This window comes from Manis pentadactyla, chromosome 4 (assembly GCF_030020395.1).
Source record: "Manis pentadactyla isolate mManPen7 chromosome 4, mManPen7.hap1, whole genome shotgun sequence".
Lineage (NCBI taxonomy): Eukaryota > Metazoa > Chordata > Mammalia > Pholidota > Manidae > Manis > Manis pentadactyla.
The window spans coordinates 140,578,554-140,603,011 of NC_080022.1; the positions used below are offsets into that span (position 1 = coordinate 140,578,554).

The 24,458-nt window shown below is 42.8% G+C and overlaps 1 protein-coding gene across 5 annotated transcripts in view; it reads left to right on the forward strand.

The window, feature by feature from the left end:
* Positions 1 to 24,458, forward strand: part of SMG6 (SMG6 nonsense mediated mRNA decay factor) — a 232,681-nt gene that overhangs the window by 106,792 nt on the left and 101,431 nt on the right. For 4 of the 5 annotated variants that reach the window (XM_036906131.2, XM_036906132.2, XM_036906133.2 and 1 more), the window contains 2 exons: positions 17,282 to 17,398; positions 18,947 to 19,115. In XM_036906131.2, the coding sequence (XP_036762026.2) occupies positions 17,282 to 17,398; positions 18,947 to 19,115 (286 nt within the window). Of the gene's footprint in view, positions 1 to 17,281; positions 17,399 to 18,946; positions 19,116 to 24,458 lie in introns of those variants that run through there. The other variant, XM_036906136.2, reaches the window with a different exon arrangement.

The window sequence follows — 24,458 nt, forward strand, 5'->3', positions numbered from 1 at the left end:
TAGTTTTCAGGGTATAGGTCTTTTACTTCCTTGGTTAAGTTTATTCCTAGGTATTTTATTCTTTTTGATATAATTGTGAATGGAATTGTTTTCCTGATTTCTCTTTCTGCTAATTCATCGTTAGTGTATAGGAATGCAACAGAGTTCTGTGTATTCATTTTGTATCCTATAACTTTGCTGAATTCAGATATTAGTTCTAGTAGCTTTGGAGTGGATTCTTCAGGGTTTTATATGTACATTATCATGTCATCTGCAAATAGTGACAGTTTGACTTCCTCTTTACCAATCTGTATGCCTTGTATTTCTTTGTTTTGTCTGATTGCCATGGCTAGGACCTCCAGTATTGTGTTGAATAACAGTGAGGAGAGTGGGCATCCCTGTCTTGTTCCTGATCTTAGGGGAAAAGCCTCAACATCTCACTGTTAAGTATGATATTGGTTGTAGGTTTATCATATATGGCCTTTATTATGTTGAGGTACTTGCCCTCTATACCCATTTTCTTGAGAGTTTTTATCATGAATGGATGTTGAATTTTGTCGAATGCTTTTTCAGCATCTATGGAGATGATCATGTGGTTTTTGTCCTTTTTATAGACGTGGTGGATGATGTTGATGCATTTTCGAATGTTGTACCATCCTTGCATCCCTGAGATGAATCCCAGTTGATAATGGTGTATGATCCTTTTGATGTATTTTTGAATTCAGTTTGCTAATATTTTGTTGATTATTTTTGCATCTATATTCATCAGGGATATTGGTCTGTAATTTTCTTTGTTTGTGGTGTCTTTGCTTGGTTTTGGTATTAGAGTGATGCTGGCTTCATAGAATGAGTTTGGAAGTATTCCCTCCTCTTCTATTTTTTGGAAAACTTTAAGGAGAATGGGTATTATGTCTTCTCTAATGTCTGATAAAATTCAGCAGTGAATCCATGTGGCCCTGAAGTTTTGTTCTTTTTTTTTTTAGTTTTTTTATTACTGATTCAATTTCATTGCTGGTAATTGGTCTGTTTAGATTTTCTGTTTCTTTCTGGGTCAGCCTTGGAAGGTTGTATTTTTCTAGAAAGCTGTCCATTTCTTCTTGGTTATCCAGTTTGTTAGCATATAGGTTTTCCTAGTATTCTCTAATAATTCTTTGTATTTCTGTGGTGTCCATTGTGATTTTTTTCTTTCTCATTTCTGATTCTGTTTATGTGTGTAGATTCTCTTTTTCTCTTAAAAAGTCTGGCTAAGGGTTCATCTATTTTATTTTCCCAAAGAACCAGCTCTTGGTTTCATTGACTTTTTCTATCGTTTTATTCTTCTCAATTTTATTTATTTCTTCTCTGATGTCCCCCCTTCTTCTTATGTCCCCCCTTCTGCTGACTTTGGGCCTCACTTGTTCTTCTTTTTTCCAGTTTCAATAATTGTGACTTTAGACTTCGTTTGGGATTGTTCTTCCTTCTTTAAATAGGCCTGGATTGCTATATATTTTCCTCTTAGAACTGTGTTCACTGCGTCCCACAGAAGTTGGGGCATTGTCCTGTTATTGTCATTTGTCTCCATATATTGCTTGATCTCTGTTTTAATCTGGTCATTGATCCATTGATTATTTAGGATCATGTTGTTAAGCCTCCATGTGTTTTTGAGCCTTTTTGTTTTCTTTATACAATTTATTTCTAGTTTTATACATTTGCAATCTGAAAAGTTGGTTGGTGGAATTTTAATCTTTTTGAATTTACTAAGTATCTTTTTGTGGCCTAGTCTGTGGTCTATTTCTGGAAAGTGTTCCATGTGCACTTGAAAAGAATGTGTATCCTGCTGCTTTTGGGTGTAGAGTTCTGTAGATGTCTGTTAGGTTCATCTGTCCTAGTGTGTTGTGCAGTGCCTCTGTGTCCTTAGTTATTTTCTGTCTGGTGGATCTGTCCTTTGGAGTGAGTGGTTTGTTGAAGTCTCCTAAAATGAATGCATTGCTTCCTATTTCCCCCTTTAATTCTGTTAGTAGTTGTTTCACATATGTCGGTGCTCCTGTATTGGATGCATAGATATTTATAATAGTTATTTCCTCTTGTTGGACTGCCTCCTTTATCATTATGTAATGTCCTTCTTTATCTCTTGTTACTTCCTTTGTTTTGAAGTCTGTTTTGTCTGATACCAGTACTGCAACACCTGCTTTTTTCTCCCTATTGTTTGCATGAAATATCTTTTTCCATCCCTTCACTTTTAGTCTGTGTATGTCTTTGGTTTTGAGGTGAGTCTCTTGTAAGCATATAGATGGGTCTCGCTTTTTTATCCATTCTATTACTCTGTGTCTTTTGATTGGTACATTCAGTCCATTTACATTTAGGGTGATTATTGATAGATATGTACTTATTGCCATTGCAGGCTTTGGATTTGTGGTTACCAAAGGTTCAAGGGTAGCTTCTTTACTATCTAATCATCTAACTTTAACTCACTTATTACGCTATTATAAACACAGTCTGATGACTCTTTATTTCTCACCCTTCTTATTCTTCCTCCTCCACTCTTTATATGTTAGGTGCTTTATTCTGTACTCTTTTATGTTTCCCTTGACTGATTTTGTGGATAGCTGATTTTATTTTTTGCCTTTAGTTAGTATTTGGTTGGTCAGCTTTCTTTGCTGTGATTTTATTTTCTCTGGTGACATCAATTGAGCCTTAGGAGTACTTCCATCTAGAGCAGTCCCTTTAAAATACCCTGTAAAGATGGTTTGTGGGTGGTAAATTCCCTCATTTTTTGCTTATCTGGAAAATGTTTAATCCCTCCTTCAAATTTAAATGGTTATCTTGCTGGATACAGTATTCTTGATTCAATGCCCTTCTGTTTCATTGCATTAAATATATCATGCCATTGTCTTCTGGCCTGTAAGGTTTCTGTTGAGAAGTCTGATGATAGCCTGATGGGTTTTCCTTTGTAGGTGATCTTTTTTCTCTCTCTGGCTGCTTTGAATACCCTGTCATTGTCTTTAATCTTTGCCATTTTAATAATTATATGTCTTGGTGTTGTGCCCCCTGGGTCCCTTATGTTGGAAGATCTGTGGGCTTCCATGGTCTGAGAGACTATTTCCTCCCCCAGTTTGGGGAAGTTTTCTGCAATTATTTCTTCAAGGACACTTGCTATCCTTTTTTCTCTCTTCTTCTTCTTCTGGTACCCCTATAATGCAAATATTGTTCTGTTTGGATTGGTCACACAGGTCTCTTAATATTGTTTCATTCCTGGAGATCCTTTTATCTCTCTCTGCCTCAGCTTCTCTTTATTTCTCTTCTCTGATTTCTGTTCAATTAACAGTCTCTTCCGCCTCATCTCATCTGCTCTTAAGTCCTTCCATTGTTTGTTTCATTTCTGATATCTCTGTCCAGACTTCATCCTTTAGCTCTTACATATTTCTCTGCAGGTCCATCAGCATGGTTATGACTTCTATTTTGAATTATTTTTCAGGAAGATTAGTTATATTGATCTCACCAGGCCCTCTCTCAGGAGTTTCAGTGATTTCGGGCTGGACCAGGTTCTTCTGCCTTTTCATGGCAATAGAAGTGATAGCCGGTCAGTGGCGTGTGTGTCAGCTGGGAGAACAAAGTCCCTTCCTGCTTGCTGGTCACCTTGCCCTTCTCCGCTGCCTGTGCCAGTTAACCGCACACAGGGAGCAGTATCTGTGTTAATCCCCTGAGCTGCCATGGGCAGGTGGCCCTTGGAATAGCCTAGGGCACTCGCAGGTGTTGCAGGCATGCAAAGTGTGTTCTCCTATGAGAATCGTGCCCCTTTGTGCCTTCCAGACTTTGTGCCGGCTTCCTCTGTCTGTGCTGGGCAGCTGTGCACAGGGGGCATCCTCTGGGTCTGGCCCAGTTAGGTGCGTGCTGGGAGAAGACTCTGTGTGGTTGCTGTGGGTGGAGCTGCTCCCCGGCTGGTCTGCAGCAATGGCGGGTCAGCAAGTTTGCTTGCAGTGTCAGCAGGGCGGTATGAACGGCAGGCTGCTTATCGCCATTAGGGGCTTCAGAGCTGTGTTGCCACCCAGGGGTTTAGGATGCCTGAAGTTCCTTAAAATTCCTAGCCTGCTGGGCTGATTGTACCAGGACGATTTTTTCCACCTGTTAAGCCCTTGTCCGTTTAAGACTTCTAAAGTGCCCACTTTTCTTTTTTCCCAGAGGAGCCAGCTGTGGGGACCTTTTCACAGTCTCAGTCTTGGATTTTACTTTTATGTTTCTCTAATATCCAGTACACCATGCAATGTGTGTCTGTGCTCCCAGTGCAGATTACTAGGGTTGGTTATTTAGCAGTCCTGTTCTTCCACTTCCTCCCCACTCTTATTCTTTTCCTCCCACTGGTGAGCTGGGGTTGGGGGATTGCTTGGGTCCCTCCACGTCTCAGCTTTGTATCTTACCCTTTTCGCGAGATGCTGAGTTCTTTCAGATGTAGATGTAGCCTGGCTGTTGTACTGTATCTTCTGCTCTCTCTTTTGGGAATAGTTGTATTGCTGTATTTTAAAAATATATATGGTTTTGGGAGAAGATTTTCACTGCCTTACTCATGCCACCATCTTGAGAAAACCTCTACTTCTACTTAATTTTATTGTAGGTGATTTTGCCCTAAGTTGTCAAAGATTTTTTGTGGAACGAGGTATAAAAGAATAAATATGAACAAAAAGTTTAAGTCTATTTTAAAACAATATATGTGGGTTTCAGTTATTATTGTTGACAAACTTACAAACAGCCAACTAAATACAAATTTGGAAGGGCCATTTCTAAAAGGATTGTCGTTTCTAGAGCTTTCAAGTCAGGGTACTGTCTGGTGCCTCAGTGGGTTTCACCTTCATTGAATTCTAACTTTCTCACTTTCTTCTTTGGCTTAATTGCTTTTAGCTATTACTCGGGTGACCCCCTTTTCTACTTTAAAACTACATGCTCTCCTGTGGGTGGAGTTGGATGAAGTCATTACTTACCCCATCTACTATGGGCATTGATTTTAGATTGTAAGGCTTTGAGGAACTTCTTAGGGTGAGTTACTGGAGCAAAACGGAATGTGTGCAGATCTGGGTATTCACAAGGACTCTACTCAAGAATTATTTTCTATCATTGGCCTCATATTTTTAGTACTGACTCCTCAAGATTTGTTTGATGGCTCTAATCTTTGCGTTCTGGAAACTTCTCAGAAGGAGTCCAAGAGATCCTTCTTTTCCTGGTATCTCTCTGCTGTACCTATTTTAGGATTGTTTTATTTTTGGCATTGTTTGCAAAGTGTGTCATAATCTTTTCAAAACCCTTCAGGAAGCCATAAAATGAAAAGAAATTGAGTTAATGTATTGAAATGGAAGCTGAGCACTTCTCTGTCCTTCTGCCTGCCATATCAAAGGAGCTTTCTTTAAATCATACATCTGCAGGCATTCTCTCTCATTAGCTTTTACTTTAGGCCCAAAGTGCTCCTGAACTATTTGTACCAACAAAGATGGGTTTCAAGCTGTTTGTCTGAATCAGCTGCCAAATCTTTGCTTGCTCTTAGCAGAAGGGATGTAACTGTATTAATTACTTCTCACCATTGCAGCAAAAACTTCCTTCTAGGTTGGCTAATGGGCATGGAAGACTCTGACTTCTCCTCTCCACAATCTTAAAATAACTTCTGACACAAGACACTCCAGATCTCTGGATGGAATTCCATAGGGATTTACCTGTCTGATGTAATGAAGAAGACTGCCACGCTTTTCTACTCCTTTGCTTCCCCCAATATTGGGAGAGCAGCAAGCTTCCCAAAACCCCTGGCAAGCCAGTGTAAAAGCAGAAACTGTGTCCTACAAGGTCTACTTGTAACTCTTCCAAATGAGATGCTGTAATGACAGGCCCTCTTCTGCTGGACTGCATTCTTGAGCTCTGCTTGCTCAAGAAGAGAGGTGTATTTAAATAACCCTGAAATATGCAGGAAAATCAGAGTGACAAAGTACCAATCCAGAGACACAGCTGAGGTGGAAATGGCAAGTGTGTGTTTTGACTGATGCATTTTCTTTTTTTTTTTTTCCCTTTATTTTTATTTTATTTTTTGGCAATAGGAATCTTTATTAAGAAAGAACAATCGAAAACAAATTAATAATCCAAGGGAAGGCCAAGGGAGGAGGAGAAGAGATAGAAGAGTAGCTGTGTAGCAGCAGGGAAGCTGGGAGAAGTGTCTGTGCCACGTTCATCTGTGGCCTCCTGTGCATTTCTTTTTTTTTTTTTTTAACATTATGTTTACTAGGTTCCCTCTTCACCAAGTCCCCCCCACATACCCCTTCACAGTCACTGTCCATCTGCGTAGTAAGATGCGGTAAAATCACTACTTGTCTCCTCTGTGTTGCGCAGCCCTCCCCATGCCCCCCACGCACTATACATGCTAATCGTAATGCCCTCTTTCTTTCTCCCCGCCCTTATCCCTCCCTTCCCACCCATCCTCCCCAGTCCCTTTCCCTTTGGTAACTATTAGTCCATTCTTGGGTTCTGTGATTCTGCTGCTGTTTTGTTCCTTCAGTTTTCCTCTTTCCCTTTATTTTTCTTTCCTCTCCTCCTCTCCCCTCCTCTCAGATAATCTATAGGAGTACTGTTTCTAAAATTGCATGAGTATTTACTGGAAAAAGCTAAGCACTCATTTAGAGGTGTTTTCATTTTTTCTTACAGAGAGTAGAAATGTCTTGCTGCCTATCTTGCCAAGATGTATTGATAGGACTCCCCCACAGGACATTTCTTGGCCCTCGAGTTCCATGTAAAGGAGGAGAGAAAGCCAGCCGGTCTTCTGGAGCGGGCCTAGCACTTTTGGAGGTTGTTTTCTCACCTTCAGAGGGTAGCAGTTTTATTGTAATCAATAAAGAGCCTTGGAGGCAACCAGATCAAAGATTTGAATTTTCCATACAGCCATTTATCAACCTGTGACCTTGATGAACAAAGTTATTCTCTCTGAGGCTTAGTTTACTTGACTACAAAGTGGGGATATTGGTGCCAGTGTGCAGGGAGTTTTTTTGAGTGTTAAATTAGGTAACATTTAAAACACCTTGCCTAGGGTCTTGGTATATATTAGGCATTTAGCAGGTGTCCAGCTTTCTTTATCAAATCAACTCTGAGTTATGAACTCTTAAAATTTGAAATGATGAGTCAGACTAATGTTTTTCAAGTGTCTTTGCTCCTTTTAAAAATAAAATATTTTAATAGTTTTATTGAGATATAATTGTTGTATTTTAGACCATACATATTTAAAGTGTACAGTTTGATGAATTTTGACATAGGTAGGCATTTGTGAAATCTTCACCATAATCAAGATAGTGAACATGCCCTTCACCCACCCCCAAGGTTCCTCATGCCTTTTTGTAATCCATTGATCCCTAACCTTTCCTTTCCAATCCCCAGGCAACCACTGATCAGCTTTCTGTAGATAAGTTTGCATTTTCTAGAATTCGACAGTATGTTCTTTCTCTCATTCTCTCTCCCCCTCCCCCTCTCTTTTGGCCTATCTCCTTTACTCCCCACAAGTGGTTTTTATGTTCATCCATGTTGTTGAGGAACTCAGTAATTTGTTTTCCTTTTTGTTGTTGAGTAGTCTAATGTTGTATGGGTATACCACAGTTTTTGTTTATTCATTCCCTCATTCATGGACATTTAGGTTTTTTCCAGTTTTTAGCTGTTAGGAATAAAGCTGCTATGAATATTCAAATGTCAGTCTTTGCATGGACTTACACTTTCATTTCTCTTAGGTAAATACGTAGGTTACTTGATAAATGTGTGTTTTAACTTTTTAAGAAACTTCCAACTGTTTTCCAAAGTGGTTATATCATTTATATTCTCAAAGCAGTGTATAGAAGTTCCAGTTTACTCCACATCCTCACCAACACTTGTTATTCTCTGTCTTTTTTATTACAGCCATCCTAGTGGGTGTAGAGTTGTATCTGTGGTTTTGGTTTCTCTAGTGTTAATAGTGTTGAGCTTCTTATCCAAGTGCATGTTGAGCATGTACTTATTTGCCATCTGTATTTCTTCTTTTGTCCATTTGTTTTAAGTTGAAATAATTCTTTTATGTATTCTAGATATGAGTCCGTTGTCAGATACATGTTTTACAAATTTTTTCTCCCAATGAGAAAATTTTCTCTGTAGCTTCTCTGTTCAGTTTTGTTTTTTTGGAGAATGTTGTTTTTGGTGAAATCTGTTTTTGTTTTTTTTTTTTTTGTTTCATCTTTACAGATGTATTGTCAGAGGGGCAGTTTCACATAGTATTGCAGCTGATGCTGCCAATTAAAAAAACTTCTTAATATCCATTTGATTAATGGTCCAGGGGAGTGCAGCACTGAAAATGCATAAGCAATTTCATTTATGAAGAAAACAGTGTTGAGGCCCATGTTCTAAGCAACTTTTTTCTCCTGGCCTCCCTTGGTTGAAGAACGCGCATACCATTAGTTTGAGATTTATACGTTTACTTATTTTTTGAGCAGCAACATGTTTAAACAGCTCACTTGGCTTCTGCAATTCGTTTTTCTTGTCTTTCTTCACTTTCTCATCACCTTCACTTCGTGTTGCTTGACATGGATTTTACTGATCCGATGAGTCATGGCCTTGTTGATGAATTTCTCTTGCTTTTTTATTCCTTATTCTTTAGACAGAAGTTCTGTCTTTAGTGAACTTTCCCTTCTTTTTTTCTTATTTTCCTTTTGGTTGCCCCAGGCAATTTCTTGCTTAGTCCAGATAAGGAGCCATACAGCTGGGCACCTTCAGCAGCTCCCGTCAGGCAGCATAGATGAAAACAAGTGGCTGAAGCATCTGTGCAATGAACTGACTGAGAAAATGCCCCCAGAATACCAAGTAGACCTTTTCTGTGTAAAAGAGAAGTTTCTGGAATTGTATGTCAGATATTTTGGGGCTGTTTACTTTTATTTGTTAATTTGTTTTAAACTTTATATTGTGAAATAATTATAGAGTCATAGGAAGTTGTAAAAAAAAATGTACAGAGAAGTCCTTGCACCTTTGATCCCTCCTTCCCTAATATTAGTGTCTTGCAATATCAACACCATGAAATTGACATTGGTGCAGTCCACAGACATTCAGATTTCACCAGTTACACATGCACTCATTTGTGTGTAGGTGTGTATAGTTTTGTGCAGTTGTATCACACAGATAACTTCATCTAAATACTACCGACAATCAAGATGCAGACCTGTTCAGTCACTACAAAGCTCCCTCATGCTACCTCTGTAGAACCATCCTTGCCTCCTTCCATCCCCAAATCCTAACCCATTTTCCTGTTCGACAGTTGACATTATTTCAAGAATATTATATAAATAGGATCATAGAGTGTGTGACCTTTTGAAATTAGCTTTTTTCACTCAGTATATTGCCCTGATGGTCTATCCAAGTTATTCAGGTGTCAGTAGTTCTTTTCTTCTTATGGCTGAGTAGTAGTCTGTGGTGTGGATGTTCTACAGTTTGTTTAACCATTCACCCACCGAAGGACATTTGGGTTATTTCCAGTTTTAGGCTATTATGAATAAAGCTGCTATGAACATTTGTGTACAGGTCTTTGTGCAAACATAAGTTTTTAGTTTTTGGGGACAAATGCCTGGGAGTATACCTGCTGTGTCATATCATAAGTGCATTTTTAGTTTTAGAAGGAACTGCCAAACTATCTTCCAGAGTGGCTGTACCATTTTACATTCCATTCAGTTATGTATGTGTGATCCACTTTCTCTGCATGCTCATCAGCTTTTTGGTGGTAATAGTAACTATTTTCTATTTTAGTCATTCTGATTAGCTGTTTAGTGATATCTCAGTGTAGTGTAACTTTCAGTTCCCTAATGGCTAATGACATTGAACATCTTTTCACGTGCCTGTGTCTCATCTGTGTATCTTTTTTGGTGAAATGTCTATTGATATCTCTCGCTCATTTTCTAATTGGATTGTTTGCTTTCTTACTGTTGAGTCTTTTTTTTTTTTTTTTTGGTATCATTAATGTACACTTACACTGAGTTTTAAGAGTTCTTTATATAGTCTAGATACTAGTTCTTTGTAAGGTATGTAGTTTGTAGATATATTTTCCCAGTCTGTAATTTGCCTTTTCATCTCCTTACAGTGTATTTTGCAGAGCAAAAGTTTTTAATTTTTATGAGATGCAGAATATCAATTTTCTTTTGATAGATTATACTTTTGGCATCAAGTCCAAGAATTCTTCACTATGGCCCTTTAGTTCCAGGTCCTAAAAGATTTTCTTCTATATCTTTCTAGAAGTTTTATGGTCTTATGTTTACATATAAATTTTTGATCCATGTTCATTTCAGTTAATTTTTGTATAAAGTGTGAGGCTTAGGTCAAGGTTCATTTTTTTGCCTGTGGATGTCTGATTGCTCCAGCACCATTTGTTGAAAAGGCTGTCTGTCCTTCTTTGACTTAACATCAGGAAGAATGATTCCTCCTCCTTTTTCTTTTTCAAAATTGTTTAAACAAACTATTATCCTTTGCCTTTCCATATAAACTTCACAAAAAGCTCGTCTTTATCTACAGAAAGACTGCTGAAACTTTGATAGTAATTGGTTTAATCTAGATCTATTGTGGGGAGAACTGGTACCTTTACAATGTCGTGTCTTCTAATCCATGAACGTGGTAAAAGTCCCTCCAGTTATTTAGGCCATCTGTAATTTCCTTCATCAGTAATTTTCAGCATAGAGATTCTATACATATTCTGTTAGATTTCTACCCAAATATTTCATTTTCTTTGACATGTAAATGGTATTGTGTTTTTAATTTCAGTTTCCATGTAATTGTTATCTCAGAGCTTTCTGTGCAGAACTCTGGAGTAGCAAAGGAGAGAGGAGGAGGAGTTGGAATTTGATGCTTGAATCATAGGCATATGAAAACCAAGTATAGGAACAGTATAAGAGCAGACAGATTAGGATTCAGATCCCAGCTCTGACACTTAAATTGTCTTTGTGACCTTGGGCAAGTCATTTAAATCTCTGAGCCTGTTTTCTCAACTGTCAGAAAGGGAGAATAATATCTCCTGTGCAGATCTTCTGTAAAGTTTTGAGATAATACTTATATAAATGCTTTGTGCCTAACACAGGTTTCAGTATATCTTATTTTTTCTGGCCACAGTGCAAAAATCTTATTTTTTCATGTCATTTATGTTTAGGATTCACAAAGTGAGAGGGGCAAGTGTACCTACTGTTACAAGCAGCAAACGTTTCTCGAACCCCTTCATGGTGCTTATTTTCAAGGATGTGTGAAGTCTTGACATAGCTCTTGTCCTCCAGGGGCTTATGATTTTGTTGGGGAAACATGCTATATGTATAAAAGTTCCGGGACAAGCTATCACTTGTTAAGTTCCAAATACATGAAGCAGACAGTGGGTGCATCAAAGAACTTTGTCTTCCTGGGTTTTGTTTGCCCTTTTGTACCCTATCCAGTGAGGTGACTTCTGGATGTTTGTTTATGAGGGGGTAGGAGGGGGTGTGTACAGATTTAGGGGAAGGGAGTCATGTGGGAATATGTAATTAATTTTTATACTTTCCCCAGTTAAACCATCGACCCTTTTTATGATGTCATGAGGGATTCCTTAATTTTGCAGCTGCTTCCTGATTACGTCAGAGAGGAGCCTCTCACCCCACAGCCTGGAGCTGTGCTCCTACAAGAATTGGAAACAAATGAAGTGCTGAATATCTAATGGCTTCCACAGGGAGAGCCAGTTCAGACTTCCCAGGCCTCCTTATGCAAGGTCTTCCTCAAGTATTTTTGACCCCCTGATGTGTCTTTGTTCTGGAAAGACAGGACTGGCCAAGAGCCAGGTGGGCGGGAGCCTGGGGACTTCTTGTTGCATACCTCCGTCCTTCCAGGTGTTCTTCAGTCCCGCATTTCTGCCCCTTCCTGGATCTCCTTTGGTGGATATTATCCTTTTTGAGGTCTCAAAATCCTCTGGAACTTGCGGGATTATCAGAGTCCTTGACCTATTCCAGTTCATCCCTTCCCTCCCCAACATCTCCACCATCTCTTGATTTTCTTTCTGCAGCATTTCTCACATCTGTGCTCTCCTTTCCATTCCCTCTTCCACCTCTCCTATAAGAAAGATGTTACATTTATTTGACATGCAAATTTGTATGTTCCACATGTAATTAATTTATCTTAATTCAAACAAGTTCATGCCCTTTTAGCTTCCCAGCTGGTCTTCCTCCTTGTTAACCTTTTTCCAGCTACCTTAATCTGTCCTAAATGCTGTAACTAGATTAATCTTCCTAAAATACTCACCTCTGCTTCATTTCAGAAACCTGGAGTGATTGCCCTTACTGCCTGTTGAGTCAAGTCTGTGTTCCTTGCTGGGGCATTGCAGGCCCTTTGCTTTGTGGTCCCCATTATATGGCACACCGAGTACAGTGCTTGCCATGTTGGAACATGCCTGGTGTGTCCCTCCCACCATGTCTTCCTCACAGGCTCAGTCCCTCCTTCATCCTGCCAATTCCATCTTTGTTCATCTTTTGCAGCCTTGCTCAGAAGTGCTGTCTTCCATGAAATGTTCTCTGATAGACACTCCTGAAAATGATTTTCTTCCCCTCCGGTGAGAGAAAACATCTTACTTCCATCTTCCTTGAATTACAGTTATTTGGGTATCTGTATATTCTTCCTGTCTTCTTCATTAGATTATCATTTCACAGGCAGGATCCTCTTTTCCTCTATATTCTCCACAATTGGGCTAAATAAATAACTTCGGAATTAATGGGAGAAGTCACATTGTTTAGAGGTTGAGATTTGCTTTGCCCCCAAATCTACCCACAAAAAGAAGATAAGAGTTTTACAGTCTTAGAACATTGGAAAGGAGTAGCAGGGCTGACAGTAGGGGCTCTCAGGGAGGAAACATGACCTTTCATATTCCTCTGTCTTGTCTTGGCTATACCCTGTGCAGGGTATGTCATGGCTTACCTTCCATCCTGTCATCCTATGTTCTGCCATTGTGCATGAATAATTTGCTTGGGTGTATTTTGGTGCCTGGTTTTTCTGACTCATTCATTCTGCTCCTCAGGGAATAAAATGATGCCCTGATGTCATGGACATCTCTGCTTTTGTGCTGAGATTTTGTCTGGCTTCTGTACAATGACTGCCTCCTCCACCTCCCCTTTAGCCAGCAACTGCCACAGGGAACTCTTTAGCTCAAACAGCAGCAGTCGAAAGATGCTCTTACTGCCCACTTCCTGTAGACAGGGAGGTTTTGGTGGGCTGCTGAGGAACTGTGCCAGCCCTGTGTCTGACTGGTGACTGACTCATGAGAAAATCAGCTTTATGTCTGAAAGATAAGAGCCAACAAATCGCCTCCAGGTGGTGTTAGTTTGGAGGTGACTGACCATTCATTTCCTCTCTTTGGAAGGAGCCAGTGGGGAGGGAATCAGTGAAAAGTGGTCTTGCCTGCAGTTTTCTCCAGCTGTTAGTGAAGCAGCCAGGCAAATAGTTGGTTCTCTCTGCTGGAATGTCGAGTGGACCCCAGTGCCCTCTGAGTCTCTCTGCTGCTGTCAGGGAATCAGACTTCTGTGTCATCCATCCTGTGTCTTCTCTTCATTACTCTTCTCATGCTCTTGCCAGGAAGCTGGCTGTGTACACCAGGGGAACTCTGCTTGTTCCATTGCTGCCAGATTTTTCAGTGACTAGCCAAACCTCATCCTTATTGATACTGGTTTCCTCCAGATCTCTCCCTGACCCAAGAGTTGATGAGAAGCAGTAGTTCTGAACCACTGTCCCTTGGCTAGGCTTAGAGGGTCCAGGCAGGTGGGCCTGCCTCTCCTGCCCTCCTCTTCCCTCTCCACCCCTCCTGCCTTGCTCCCATTTCCTGCAGGAGGATGCTTTGCCATCCTGGAGCCGTCAAGCACAGCTTTGCTTTGGCAGCACCGTCGCACATGCACTAGTGGGAGAAGGGACGTGTTTATCACTTTTCCTGGAGATTATCTGTTTAAGCACTTCTCTGACAGTTACAATAACAAGGGCAGTGTGTTGTGTTTCCCAGCAGAAGGACACTTGCTGTTGAAAGATGTATAGCACTAATTAGAAATACATAACATCCGGCCACATGGCAGCCTTCTCCCGGCCGCTCCATTTCCTGATTTCATACAACTTTGACGACAGTTGGTTTATGTTTTCCATGAATATGTTCTCAGAAAAATGAGAATGTCTCCCTATTACATAGGAGCAAGAAGAATATTTCTGCCTGAGCAGGTATTTGGCCACAGAAGTTGTGGGAGCTCCGGTCACTTGCCCATCTTCGAGCATGTGGGAAGGGGCAGAACCAAGTTTAGACCTCAGGTGACTTCCTGGGTAAGAAATATTTCTGTCTGACGTTCTTAGCCAAAATCATCCCCCTAAGCCCTTGAGCAAGCCTGCTTTTGGAAAGAAGGGGAAAGGCTGTTTCACAATGTTAATGAGTTCCTCAGCTCATGTCTCCTGCTACCTGACACAAAGCCAGAGGAACCCAGGCAAATACCAAGGCAAACAATGCTTTTTCCTTCCCCACCCTACATCACTTGTTGGCCTGGCCCAGCCCAGCTCTACAGATATATGTGGACATTTGTCTGACTGGGGCTTGTTTCCGAGGTTTAGCCCCAAAGTGGGTGGACTCTGGGAATCTTGATGCTGTTTTCCTATATATTTGCATAAGAACAAATAATTCTCAAGGAGTGACATCTTACGGCTTTTAGCCCACAGAAGCCTAGGTGAGGTAGCATCTCCTGACAATCATAGCATTTAATGTATTTCTCACTGGAGGTACTAGGTCTGAATTGCCATGGTTACTTGGGTAAATAACTTTTTTTTTTTACATAGTTGAAAGGTCCGAAGGTTTATTTGTAGCTGTGTTCTCCACAAAACCCAGCAAGGGGTCAAATATCATAGATGTTCAAACTGTGCTTATGATACCACTGAGCCGTGGAGGAGGGCAGGCGTTCCAGAAAGTGCTCTATATGACATGGTCAGTCAGAAGGCTGACGGAGACCCAGACATTCTGAACCCCAGATAGTTGTGATATCACCACCTGCTTGGTGAGAGCAGAATGGCTTGCTGGTTTATACTTCCCCATCAGTTGGACTGTAACACAGCAGGGAATGCTGTCAGGCCCTTCACAGGAAGGCAAGAAGGGGGAGAAAGGTTGAGGTGACATAACCATGGCCAAAAACATAGCAGTCATGAAGCTGCCTTTCAGCTGCTCTTCTGAGAGGTGGTTGATCCCTTGCCAGACCAACAGCAAAAAGAGGCTGCAGTTGTTGCTATTCCACCTAGTCCCCAGACCTTATTGCAGGAGGCTTTAAAAAAAAAACAAAACAGTTAAACTCCCCAGAGCCCACAAGTGTCATCGTTCTTAAGCAGTTTATTCTCCTTCCCCTTGAGCCCTAGCACCAACTTTGCACTCTGAGGAATAGGCTAGCCTGAGATTGCCGTTTGTTATAAAAATAGAAATGGACGTGATGAACGTAATCTCCCTCTGTGCCATCTTATCCTTATTTATGCTGAGAGTGTCCTTTGGTCATCTTGGACTTCTCAAATGCCAGTCTCTTGGAGCTAAGACATCCCCTTCTTCCCTTCTAAGTGCCTTCTATATTCAGGTAACTTCTGCCCAACATGCCCAGCTGATGAGGGGACACTGGTGTCAGCTACCAGGATGTTGCCTCCATTCATCCTGTCTTAGCTTCCTCTGTTGTTCTGGACTTATTCTCCCACTCTGCGCTTTGTTGCTAACTAGAGGCAGGCTGCTGGCAGGGCATGGCAGGAGTCTGGGCTGAGCTGGTACAGAGTGCTGCTGACTATAGTATGGGGTGGAGGGGAGCAGTTGGCAACTTTTCTTGGGATGGCTTACACATCCCCTCTCTACTTTCCACCCTCCCTCCTTTTGGTTCTTGGATGCTTGTTTTCTTGTAGAGGTTTAAGTCCTTATCAATAATAAGAAGAATGAGAGTAGTGATCTGTTTGAATCCCATGGATTGTTACCACTTCCTTAGTGCCTGCCACAGTTGAGGTGGAAAGTTAGAGGGTGTCATTTAAGACCAGTGGGTATCTGGAAGGATGGCAGGAAAGCCACATGGAAGAATTGCTACACTGATGCTATTCATATGTTGTGACCTTCTGAGCAGCAGCCTGTTCCTTCTCACTCCGAGGGCTTTCTAAAGTGGTTTGGGGCCGGCTTTGTATACTCCAATTGTGTTTTCTCCTGTGGTCAAAGCAGTTAGGAATAACTGTGGTTATATATCATCTCCTGGAGTAAAGACTTCATTTAGGCCCCATTGACAAGACTAGTGTCAATGAGGAGAGAGGCGAGAGGGCTCCCCCTTGGCTATTGAGGTTCACATGCAGGCAGGGCCTGAGATCAGACTTGTGGCTAATTATCCTTTTAATACTTAGAGATTCTGAGTGTTCTCTTATGTTACAGAGGGAATTAACAGATTAGCTGCTTCCAGAGTGAATGAACCTGGCCCCAGATTCCATCTCTTATGCCTCCTGGGTGTCTGCTCCTCTGAGGCTCAGACTGGACTGCTGCCTTCTGTTTGTCACTGAGTCCTTCTCAAGTCTGGATGAAGTGGCTGTCAGGGAGGGCCACTGACAAGGAGTAGGAGTAGGTACAGGCAGGGATTTGAGGGTGTATATGTAGCTCCTGCTGAAGCATAGCCCTGGCCACCACCGAGGTGGTTCCTTTCACTGACCTGCAGCCAGAAGGAAGTCAGCCTGAGAGAGTGAGGCAGAGAAGTGCTACCACTGTGAGCCAGGTTTATATTTTAGCCCTAGGGAAAAATTTGTGAAAATGAAAGCTAACTCTGATTACATGCTTATTATGTGCCGTGCTTTGTTCTATATAAAATGAACTCATTCAGTGAAAATAGGTTACTTGTAAGTCAGGAGTAAGAAGAGGTAACGATAGAGCCAGAAGTTGGTAATTCAAGAAGATAAACTTTTAAATTTGTATTTTTCTGATCTTAATTGCTGATTGTAGTCCTACTGTATATACATTAGAGAGAATGAGTTGATTAAATGTGATTTCTTGTTACTATAACTTCACATTATAGTAGCCAACTAAAGGCAGAGAGCCTGCAGCCCCAGCTCAGAGCACTCCCTTGGGGTAGATAACTGGTCCTGGGGAAGTGAGGTGATGCAGAACTTAGACACTTGATCCCTGTTATAACAGTGTTGAGTGCTTACCTATATGCCAGGCATCATGGCAAGTGCCACTGTGCTTTATTTCACTTAGCCTTACATGACCAAGGATGTGCACCTAGTAAGGTAGGGAAGAGTGGCCCTTGGCTCCTGAGGTCCTGATGGAGTTTCATTTGCTTTTCCTCAGACTGCTTCTTGGAGAAGTGTCGCTCTGTGATCCAGGAGCAAGCCACAGTCCTAGGCTTGGCCATGTTTTCGATCCTGGTGCGGCGCTGCACCCATTTACTTAAGGAGTCTGCCAAAGGTAAGCAGACAGGACCCTGACGGGTGGGCTTTCCGGCTGTGTGGGCCCTGTCCAGACAAGCTGAGGATGCCACACTGCTTTCTCAGTGGCTTCTCCCTCTACTGTGCAGTTTTCCTCTTCCTAAGGTCCCCTCTTCCTTTTGCCCACTTAACTAGTCCCACCTCCTTTGGTAGTCTGATTACCTCTGTGGCCCTCTTGCCTCTTTGCGGAACTATTCTCTCCCTGTCTCCTTTAGTCGTTAGGAATTTCACTGTACCTATTAAGCTGCTGCATGTTCCTATAACCTTAATAAATCAGTAAAATGAGTCTCCCCTTTTGTTCATGATTGATGTTCAGTTTTCTCCCTCTATCGTACGTTCCTTTTGTCTGATATCTGGTGGGTGCTGTAACCACTGTGGACCAGCCATCTGGGAGACTTACTGAACCAGGGTAGTTACTTTTTAGCTCCTGAATTGAGTTGTGTCCCCACATCCTTTAAGGCTGCCCATAGAATTCTAAGCCCAGTTGCTGAGCTGAGTAAGGTAGGGCTGAAGGTTGCACCTTTCTTCCAGCTGCTGGATCAGTATTGGTGAGTAGTGAGGCTGCTCTGTTGTCCCTGTCACACCAACTTTGTGAATGCCTCTATCCTCTGGGGGTGCCTTTTTTAGATGGGAGAGTAGGGGTAACTTTTTATTTTGAAACAATTTCAAATTTATAGAAAAGTTGCACAAATGGTACTTAGAACTCCTACATACCCTTCCTCTAGATTCTGCAGTTAATGTTACCACATTTACTTTAAGTTGTCTCTCCATACAGACACAAATACTTATGCTTATTATTATTTTTTCATCTGAACCCTTTGATTATAAGTTGCAGACATGGTAGCCCAAATACTTGACTGTGTATTTCCTCATAACAAGGACATTCTCTGACAGGACAGAACTATTATCAGAATCAGGAAGCCAACACTTGATATAGTACTATAATTGAATCTACAGATTCTGAGTTTGTACCAATTGTCCTTAAAAAAAGTCTTTTTCTGGACTAAGATCCACTCCAGGATCATACATTGAATTTAGATGTCATGTCTCTTTAGTGTCCTTCAGTCTGGATTGGTTTCTCAGTCTTTCTTTGTCCTTCATGACCTTGACATTTTTGAAGTATAAGGCCACATATTTTGTAGAACATACCACTATTTGGGTCCTCATCGTCCAGTTCAGGTCATGCAGTTTTGGCAGGGACTCTGGTGCCATCTTAGTACTGTGCTTAAGGAGTACTAAATGGGGTCACGGGTGGAGGCTCGAGGCTCCAGGCCAGAATAGCACCTTCAGCCAGGCCACAGGTAGAACAGAAACAGCTTCTACAGGGGCAGACCCAGTGCACTGGTTCTCTCTTTGTCCTGCTTTTCAGAATCCTCTTTGGTGCTGGCACTTGTGCTTTGCCTCTGGGCCCAGCTTTCCTGTGGACTTGGTCTCCCTCCCCTAAGAATTTGCTGCCATCCCAGCGCCCCAGGCCTTACTCGGGGGCCACAGCAGACATAGGCCCAGCTCTCACCCTTTGCCTCTGCAGCTCAGCTGTCCTCCCCTGAGGACGAGGATGACCAAGATGACATCAAGGTGTCTGCCTTCGTCCCAGACCTGAAGGAACTTCTCCCCAGTGTGAAAGTCTGGTCAGACTGGATGCTTGGCCACCCAGATACCTGGAATCCTCCACCCACGTCCCTGGATCTGCCCTCACAGTGAGTCCACCTGCTCATTCCTTCAGCACTGCTAGCCTGGGCCCACCTGTGTTCCCATAGCTCCCTTCTTAGTCCTCTTTGTTTCCTCCCACCACCCCTCCATCTGCTTGTTTCTCTCTTCCCTCCTCATTTGAACTTCAGTTTTTCCCTCCCTGAACATCTTCTTTGACCCCCTAATGTCATAGGTTATCATTGCCCATTCCGTAGTCTGTTCCTCCTCATTTGTCATTTTCCTTTTCTCTCGCTCCTTAGCCTGCTGTATTTTGGTCTTTGTCCTTGTGCCTGCTTGCCCATTCTCACTTCATATTGTTCATATTCACCACCTCTGCAGCTGCCTCTTGAGTCTGGGCATGTGTCAGCATGTGTGAGAGACTGTGTCTTTCTCTCCCTTTTAGTTTATCTTTTATCTCCCTGTATCTTTCAGGCTATCTCTCACTGCTTCTTGTGCTGTCTTACGCACTCTGTCTCCTTGCCTTCCTCTCATGATATTGTAGTGTGTGGGGAGGAAGCGTATGCCATGTTCTCTTCCATTCACTTCAATCCCTGTCTCCTCAGCATTCCCCACCCCCATCTCTGTGTCTGTGTGTCAGTGTGGTATCTGTCAGAGCATCTGTTAGTTTGGGATGTGTTGGTCTGGCTGGTATTTGTGTCTGCCTGCATGTGTCTATGTAGATCTGTTCATGTGTTCATATGACTTTTTTCTTTCTTTTTTAAAATTGTAAGATATATATGTTTGCCATCTTAACCATTTTTAAGTATACAGTTCAGTGGCATGTTACATTCACATTGTTGTACAACCATGTGTAGCTGTTTCTTGTGTTCATATCTGTGTGTGGGTTGTAGCTCTCTGTACCTCTTTGGGTCTGGTTGTCTGTGTGTGTCTGAGTGTATTTGTCTCAGGATTTATCTATCTAAGGGTCTTTTGGTGTGCCTGTCCACATCTGTCTGTGTATCTGTGTCCATGTATTCCTGTGTGCTGTGTCTATATCTGCACCTGTGTCTCTATCCTTCAGTGTGTAGGTCTCTTTGTGGGGGTTCATGTGTACCCCTGAGAGGACTGTTTGTGTGTGTGTGTGTCAGTGTGTCTGTGTGTCTCCAAGTCTCTGTGTCCACATGCATGTCTGTGTGTGTCTGATTCAGGGTCCATGTCAGTCCATGTCTGCTTTGGTCCTGTCCGTTTCTCTGTGTGTGAGTATCCTATGGGAGGGTGTGTTTGTATGTGTTTCTGAACATCTGTGTCCATGTCCGTGTTTGTGACTGTGTCTGGTGTCAGTCTGGGTCTTTCTGTTGGGGTCCAGGGGTGGATTTCTCCTGTATGTGGCTCTGCCTGTATCCACCTGCCACTGCCTGTCTATGCCTGTGTTGCCCTGCCTGCCTCACCTGTTGCCTGCCTGACTCGGCTTGTCCTGGCCTGTCTGCCTCTGTTTGCCTCTGCTGTTTGTGTGTGTTTTTATCGGGGCCATCAAGCTATGGCCAGTGAGCTAAGAACAGTTTAGATTTTTAAATGGTTGGGAAGACATCAAATGAATAATATTTCAGAACTTGTGAAAATTGTATGTAAGTCAGATTTCAGTGTCCATAAAGTTATATTGGAACTGGCCATGCTTGCTTGTTTACACTTGTCTATGACCGCTTTCACACTGCAGCAGTGGAACGCATGAGTTGCGACGGAAACCGTATGGCCTACGAAGCCTAAAATATTTGCTCTCTGACCCATTACAGAAAAAGTTTGCCAACTCTAGACCTATATCCATGTTCCCATGTCTCCCATTCTTCTCTGTTAGTGTCACTGTGTGCTTGTGCCTGCACAATCGTGTCTTAATATATGTGCTTATCGGTTCCTATCTCTGGTCAACTCCATTGATTCTCCATCTCTCACTCTCCCTCTTCCTGTCTGTTCCTCTCTTGGATTCTCTTGTCTCTCTGTCTCTGCCTCTCTCTACTTCTCCTGTCCCTTTCCCTTTCTCTCCTCCCTTCCTCCCCCATTCTTTTTTGTGGTCTCTGGCAGGTGTAGTACACTTGGAGCTCCTTCAGGCTTTATGTTAGGTGTATATACATGTGTTTGGGAACTAGCACCCATACCCAACATCTCATCATTTTTCTCCAGTACTCTTTTTTGGGATGGGGAATATTCTGGAGGATAGCATATGGAGACCTAAGCTGCTGCCAATGGCAGTTTTAGAGAGTGGGTAGAGGTGTTTCCCTGGGCCGAGGGCCAGCCATGTGAGTCTCCTGAACACATGGGTGACCCAGAGGGAAGGCTGCAACAGAGATTTCTGGATAGCCAGAAACTGATCTTTCTTTGTGAACTGTATAATCTCTTTCCCCCTTCCTTCCTATTTTTTCCTTATTTTTCACCCAAAAAAGCACCCCTGGATTACTAAGCCCTTTCTCTGCATCCTCTCTCCCAAACCCAGCCCCCAGGTTGAGCTCTGTAACCATGTGGGTGATGCTCACACTATCAAATCATTCTCTGCAACCTTCATGTGAACCTTTGTAGATTTTCAAGTGTACTCCAGGCTAAGGCCTGATGAGCCAGGGGTGAGCCCTAAGCTGGGCAGCTAGGGCCACACAAAGGATTGGACTGATGTGCTGGCTAGAGGGCAGCTGTTTCCCAGCAGTGTTCCCCAAAGAGTTAACATGTACTGCCTCAAATTTTTCAGGCCTTTAATCTATAATGCCAACTAGGCAATTTGTAGTTTTGGAAAGAAACTGTGGCAAGGAAGGACTCAGCTCTCCAAATATCTGACACCACTGCTTCTGAGCATATGCAGGGGTCACAGAGTGTTCCTCCCTTCTTCTCAGCAGGTACGTAGGCAGACCATCTGTCCCTGAAGCTTGGGCCTTCCCTGGGTCACCTCACAACCACAAGTCCCTTAGATACTGTCCACCCAGCCCATTTACTCATATCCTGGCCATCAGTCCTGTTAACTCTCCTGTGAGCCACCTCCTTTCATCCCTCTTCCGTCTCTTACTCTCTTTGGCTTTTGTTTGGCTGAGGAGATGGAAAGCTCACATAGGAAGTGCTGGGCCTCATTTGCTTGAGGTGCTGAGTCTGTTTTCTCTTTGGATGCTGGAGCAAATGGCCCGTTGCCGGCTTATACAAGCTGCTGCCCATCTTTGGGCAAGGGCTCAATCTGCAGCTGGGCACGTGGTCCCAGCTACAGCCATCCCCAGCTGCACTTCACTTCCAAGGCTCAGAGAGACAGAGAGAGTTGGGAACTTGAATCAGATTTGATTCTTCTTTTCAGACTCTTCTTCACAAGGAGACCAAGTCTGACCAAATAATATATTAAGGCTAGTCACCTAGTAAACAAGTCCCTGTAGCTGTGGGCACCACTACTCTCTGATGAATACAATCTAGGCTAGAGAAGTCAGTGTGGTAGAGAAGAGAGTTAGTCCTCTTCTGCTCTGTCTCTCTCTACCATCAGGATCAGCAGCTGATTGTCTCTGGAATGCAAGTTTAAGCATAAAGGAGGGACTTTGCTGTGTTGGGGCCTGACCACAAGGCATGGTGGTTTAAAAGGGCTGGTGCCACTGTTGGACAGAGCAAATATGGCCTGACCACTACTGAGGGTAGTCCCACCTCATAGCCTGCAGATCCAAGTACTGGAAAAGTGGAATCAGACTTCACCTTCCTCCTTTCTAGTTTCTCACATAGCTGCCTAACACTCACTGAGTAAATACTGTGGTTAAGAGGTAAGGTATGGTGGTTCTGTGGGTTTCTAAGTTCCGTTTTATGCTCACTGATCTTCCATGCTGCAGAGCTTTTTCTTTTAAGGCCATAGGGAATAACATGTTCTGGATAGTTCTATAGATGTCAGAACAGTAATCCCTCTGATACTCTTAAGGTCCTTGTGCTGCTCTTCATTTTGGAGGGTTTAGGAGTGCTCTCAAGAGAGTAGGAAGGAATTGGCTTCCACTTGACGCCTCTCCTTTACATGTTTTCATTGGTCTTTGCCTACGGTTATTCTCTGCAAAGACAAATTCTTTATTGATCCCAAGATAGCCTCCATTTCAGTTTGCTTCTCCTCCAGAAACCCCCATTCCCAAATAGTCTCCCTAACACATTTGGACCCTCATTTAACCTTGCTCCCTTCAGTTGTTCCCCGTCATTCCTTGTACAGTTAGAGAATTGTTCAGAAACATCCTCCACTTTCTTGGGGGAGTTCCAAAGCTCATCTCTTTAGTTCTCCCTTCTCCTATATTCCTCTTCTTTCTGGTCAGATCTCCTTTTCTTAGGCATGTAGAGGCACTGATGATGATGACAGAACATTGTTGACTCTGCATGGTTATAACGGCAGGCTTCCAGAGCCGCGTGTGCCTTCCCACACAGTGGCACTTAACTTAGTGGGTATGTGTGCTGGAGTCAGCATGTAAGAGGTTGACTTTCCATTTGTACCCATTAGGAGTTGTGATACGATGGCTTTATATCCCAGGAGATTTTGGTACAGAGGATTATAGCAGGGTGTGGAAAGTTGCCTTGGGCCACTGTAAAAGACAGTGTAGAGTGCTTTGGTCTATTTAGAACAGACCACAGTGTTTGGAGGGACCATCTACTTGGGGGTGGGGTGAGAAGTAGGGAGCTCAATTTCTGAACCAGGCCTCTTTTTAGAAGGGAGAGGCAGCTACTTTCTACTTTACCAAGTGAGCATGAGACAAGTTGTGAATGTCAGGTGATGGAGAGGAACCAAGCAACAGGCTTCCATGCGCCTAAGCATAGTGATCCCTTGTGTCCCAGGACCTTTGGCAAGGCTAGGGCACTGGGGCAATCCACCTCATTTCATAGTCTCTGCTAAAGCCAAATCTTCTCTCATCTTGATCTCTAGTTCTCAGTAAGTGAAAGAGTCAGGGGACTTTGAGAACATCCAAACCTAGCCCAGCTGTGGCAGTTGGTTTATTGCTTTCAGCTGGTACTTGAACCCAGGTCCTGGTCTTGGAGGCTTTCCCAGGTTTAATCCCCAGAGCTTTCTCTGCAGCTGTATGACACTGCGCTGACCCCGAATGAGGATAGGAAAATAGAACCAGTGCCAAGCCAGAGTCTCTTTTTCATTTGGAGTCTGGCTGTCTGCCCATGACCAGGGTTACATAATGGGAAACATAGCTGGGGCTCTGGAGAGCCCGCGTTTCACCAGGCTGCCCAGACCTTCGCATTCTGATGCTATATATCTTCCTAATTGTAGCTCGGATGCATTTATCACACTGTTGGATTGGAGTACTATTAAAAAAAACCTCCAGAAATTCCTAGACTCACTGTTTTTCCATGGCTTGTCTTGTATAGTGTACAGAGCACACTGGAAAAGGCTTGTAGGGAGCCCTCTGAGGTGCTGTCACCCAGAGAGA